Source organism: Magnolia sinica, chromosome 5 (assembly GCF_029962835.1).
Source record: "Magnolia sinica isolate HGM2019 chromosome 5, MsV1, whole genome shotgun sequence".
Taxonomy (NCBI): domain Eukaryota; kingdom Viridiplantae; phylum Streptophyta; class Magnoliopsida; order Magnoliales; family Magnoliaceae; genus Magnolia; species Magnolia sinica.
The window spans coordinates 88,556,435-88,561,443 of NC_080577.1; the positions used below are offsets into that span (position 1 = coordinate 88,556,435).

Here is a 5,009-nt window from a genome sequence, read left to right on the forward strand (position 1 = left end):
CGGCCGACCTAGGGATAGTAGATTTTTAGATGCTCAGCATTCCGTAGATGAAGGAGTAATTGCCCAACTAGATCTTCCAACCAATATGTTCCAGGTCTGATGATGCTTGAGACAACATAGGGTCCTTCCCAATTGAGTCCCAGTGTGCCCGCACCAACTTCCTTCATGTTTAGGAACATTTTTCGGAGGACCATGTCCCCAGCTCGGAATCAGCTAACCTTAACTCTGGCATTGTAGAACTGAGATACTTGTTGTTGCCAAGCTACCATTCGTAGCCGAGCCCTTTCCCCTTGTTCTTCTAAGAGGTCGAGTCTGAGAGCCAGCAGTTCTTTGTTGTCTCGTTCATTAAACGAACTGACTCGATCAAAAGGCATTCTAATCTTAAATAGAGTAATGGCTTCTGATCCATATGCAAGGGAGAAAGAAGTTTCTCCCGTGGCCATTCGAGCGGTAGTTCGATAAGCCCATAATATTTTAGGAAGTTCTTCAGCCCACGCTCCTTTAGATCAGTTGAGTTTGGTTCGGAGATGTTATTTGATGATCTTGTTGACTATCTCGACCTATCCATTTGTCTGAGGATGATGGGGAGACGAGTAGACATTCCTTATTCCGAGATTATCGCACATCCCTTAGTACTGCTTGTTGTCGAACTGCTTCCCATTGTCAGTAACAATGGTCCGAGGTATCCTGAATCGGCAGATGATATTTTTTCAGACAAAATCTGTAATCTTTTGTTCAGTTATCCTGACCAATGGTTCAACTTCGACCCACTTAGTGAAGTAATCCACCGCGACAACGACAAACTTGGTCTGACCTTTCCCCAAAGGGAACGATCCAATGGTGTCCATCCCTCACTACGCGAAGGGCCAAAGACCGGCCATAGGGGTTTAGTTCCTCGGGTGATTGTCTCGAAATGACTGCGAATCATTGGCATTTGTCACAACGTTGGATGAGCTTGTGAGTGTCGTGCTGGATGGTCGGCCAGTAATACCCTTGCCGTACGACCTTGTGCGTTAGTGATAGTCCTCCCGAGTGATTTTTGCAAATCCCTTCATGAATTTCCCACAGTACATAAATAGCCTCGTTATGTCTTAAGCAGCGTAATAAAGGAGTGAAAACCCCTTTCTTATATAATACACTATTTAGTATGGTGTAACGAGAGGCTCAGATTTTCAACTGTTGAGTCTCGGCGTGATCCTTAGGTAACTTTCCATTGTCGAGATATTGAACGATCGGGTCAAGCCAAGTAGGTTTCAAATCGATCAAGTGTACGGTCGAGTTAGGCGGGTTGTCGATGCTTGGCTTTGCGACGTACTCAATTGGAACAAACCTAAGTATATCGTCTTCATTGGCAGAGGCAAGTTTTGCCAATAGGTCGGCTTTAGCATTTTCTGTTCAGGGGATCCGAATGATAGTACATCATTGAAAATCGTTGATCAATGCTTTCGCTTTCTTCATGTAGGCTTTCAGCTACTCTTTACATGTTTGATACACGCTAGTAACTTGATTGACGACCAACTGCGAGTCACTGAATACGTTTAGATGAGTAACACCCAGACTAGCTGCTAGTCGAAGGTCAAGCAATAGAGCTTCATATTCTGTTATATTGTTCAAGGCTTGAAATCTAAGTCTTAAGGAATATTGCATATAAGTTTGATTGGGAGTTTTCAAGAGGACTCCTGCCCCACTTGCCTTAAAGTTGGATGAGCCATCCACATAAAGCTGTCAGTGGGGTGGGTCGGGCGATGTCTCGGGAGCTGCAGCCATCGGCTGATTGGTTGGCTCATTTACAAGCTTGGTCGGTGGATCAGTTTGTGGGGTAACTTCAGTTATGAAGTCAGCCACAGCTTATCCTTTAATTGCTACCCTCGGCTTGTATTGAATATTAAATTCATTGAGCTCAATTGTCTACTTCGTTAGGCAGTCAGAAGCTTCTAGTTTCTGGAGAATCTAATGCAGTGGGAGGTCAGTTACGACGATGATGGTGTGCGCTTGAAAGTATGACCATAGTCATCGTGAAGACACAACTAATACTAAGGTCACTTTCTCCAAAGGTGGATATCGGGTTTCTGATGGGAGCAGTGCTTTGTTGACATAATACTTTGGTAATTGCTTTCCTTCATGCTCATGTATCAAGGCCAAGCTTAAGGCTGAGTCGGACACCGCTAGATACAGCAGCAAGGCTTCCTTAGGATCAAGCTTTGATAGGAGAGGTGGAGATCCAAGATATGACTTCAACTAATGGAATGCTGCTTCGCATTCTTCTGTCCAATCTACCATTTGTCGTCCCTTCAATTGTTTGAAGAATAGGAGGCATTTATCGGTAGCTCGAGAAAGGAAGCGGTTGTGTGCGGCTACCCGTCCAGTCAGTCTCTATATATCTTTAATCGTTCTTGGGGATTCCATGTCAAGCAACCCCTTAATCTTCTCTGGATTTACCTCGATCCCTCGTTAGCTGACTAGGAATCTGAGAAATTTACCCGAGCTTATTCTAAAGGCACATTTGCTCAGGTTCAACTTCATCTGATATTTGTGAAGAATAAGGAACATTTCTTCTAAGTCGGCAATGTGATCGGCCGTTCGTATACTTTTAATGAGCATATCATCGATGTACACTTCCATGGTTCGACCGATTTGCCGAGCGAACATTTTGTTCACTAACCGCTGGTAGGTTGCTCATGCATTTTTTAAGCCAAATGGCATCACACGGTAACAGTAAAGACCTTTGTCAGTGACAAAGGTAGTCTTATATTTATCTGATTAATGCATTACAATTCGATTATACCCAGAATAAGCATCCATAAAACTAAGAAGTTCATGTCCGGCGGTGCTGTCCACCAACTGATCGATCCTCGGAAGAGGAAAGCTGTCCTTTGGGAAGGCTTTGTTTAAGTCGGTATAATCAATACAGACTCGCCACTTTCCATTGGTTTTTTTAATGAGTACGACATTAGCTACCTATTCCGGATAGTATATCTCCTCGATGAATTTAGCCTTGAGGAGCTTCCTTACCTCTTCTTCGATGATGGTATACCTTTCAGGGCCGAGTGGTCGTCGCTTCTGTCGGATCAGTTGGTAGGTCGGGTCGATATTGAGGCGATGAGTCATTACCGAAGGATTGATCCCGGGCATGTCCTCATGGCTCCATGCAAATAAGTCGGTGTACCGTCGGAGTAGAGATAACAGCTTATCTTTCAGGGGCGACTGCAGAGACGAGCCAATCCGAACCATTTTGAACTCGTCTATCTCGACCAAAGGTATTGGAATGAGGTCCTCTACCGGTTGACCTGGCTCGTGAGTCTCGATTCGAGGGTCCAATGATTCGATCGTGGTTACCTCGACAGGAGCTTTTACGGCCGTCGCATAACAGCGTCTTGCATCCTGTTGGTCACCTTTGATGACTCCTACTCCTGACTTGGTCAGGAATTTCATAGAGAGGTGGTACATCGACACAAAAGCTCGGAGAAGACATAGGGAGGGTCGACCAACAATTGCGTTGTAGACTGATGGTTGATCGACTATTAGAAAGTCAGCCATAACCATCGCCTGATGCTAGAAATTTCTGGCAGTGAGTGGCAATGAGATGACTCCTTCAGGAAGGATTTGTCCACCCAAGAATCCGATCAATGGGGTTCAGACTGGCCGTAATGCTGATCGTTTGATGCCCATTTTATCGAATGCTTGAACGAACAGCACATCTGCAGACGATCCTGTAACGATGAGAATACAGAACACTTTGCGGTTTGTTATAGTGAGGGTAACGACTAAGGTGTCATCATGTGGATGATGAATACCCTGAGCGTCTTCATCGGTAAACGATATGCAATACTTTTTCTTTTTTTCTCTTTTGAAGGTCGAGCAAAAATCAGGATCTCCAACTCAGGCCGACTGATGCTCCTTGCATAATTTTTTCGAGCATTGTTCAAGTCACCTCTGCAACGGGGACCACCGACAATAGTTCGAATTTCTTTCATAGGTCGGTTGTCACCTGAGCATTCTTCTGTCATCCAGGTTCTTTTGACATACTCTCTGAGATGGCCTTCTCGGATGAGCCTCTCAATTTCTTGTTTCAAGTTATAGTAATCACTCGTATTATGCCCATGATCTTGATGATAATGGCAGTACTTGTCTTTTTTCCGACGGTTGGGATTACCGTGGAGCTTGTCGGGCCAGTTTATGAATCTTTCGTTCTTTATTTCCATAAGGACTTGCTCTCGTGATTTATTGAGCAGAGTGTAAGTCAAGAATTTGTGGTCAGGCCGCTTACATGACCTATGTTCATCGCAGGATTGATCATCCTTACGCTTCTTACCACTAGCCAAGTCGACTTCCTTTTTTGCTGACTCTTTGGCCGAAGTTTTTGCATTTTGAGTGGCCTCGCACAGGATTTGTGTTTCTTCAGCATTAGCATATTTATCCGATCGAGCCATGAATTCAGCCAGAGTAGTAGGTGAGTTTTTATCCAAGGATGCAAGAAACGGCCTATCTTTGACTCCTTACATGATCAAGTTGAGGGCTATCTCGTCTGAATGTTTCCGGACTTGGAGCGACTCAAAATTAAAGCATTTGATATAATCCTTAAGTAGCTCTCCCTCTTTTTGAATTATATTATTCAAGTGTGTAGATGACTTCAACTTTTTCTTCCCATCAATGAAATTGGCGAGGAAAGCGTTGCTGAGCTCTATAAACGAGCTAATGCACTTTAGCTTTAACTGTTTGAACCAAAGCTGAGCTACGTCGGCTAAAGTGAGGGAGAAGGCCCGACACATCACAGCATCCGAGGCATCGTGTAATTCCATATAGGTCCGAAAGGACTCGATGTACTCGGTTGGATCGGTTTTGCCAGTGAAGGGCGTGATCTAATGAAGGCGGAATCGTTCTGATAGTCGAGCTTACATAATCTCTTCTGTGAACGGGGATGTCTTCGCCTCAGGCCTTATCTAATTTACATTATGATTTTGCTTCATATCTACGATATCCTCCCGTACTTCCTTCCATAGGTCCTGGAG

The 5,009-nt window shown here is 44.3% G+C and overlaps 1 protein-coding gene across 1 annotated transcript; it reads right to left on the reverse strand.

The window, feature by feature from the left end:
* Positions 1-4,496: 4,496 nt before the first annotated feature.
* On the reverse strand, positions 4,497-4,799 carry LOC131247098 (uncharacterized). The gene has a single exon (XM_058247537.1). The coding sequence runs from the start codon at positions 4,797-4,799 to the stop codon at positions 4,497-4,499; it is 303 nt and encodes a 100-aa protein (XP_058103520.1).
* Positions 4,800-5,009: the final 210 nt, after the last annotated feature.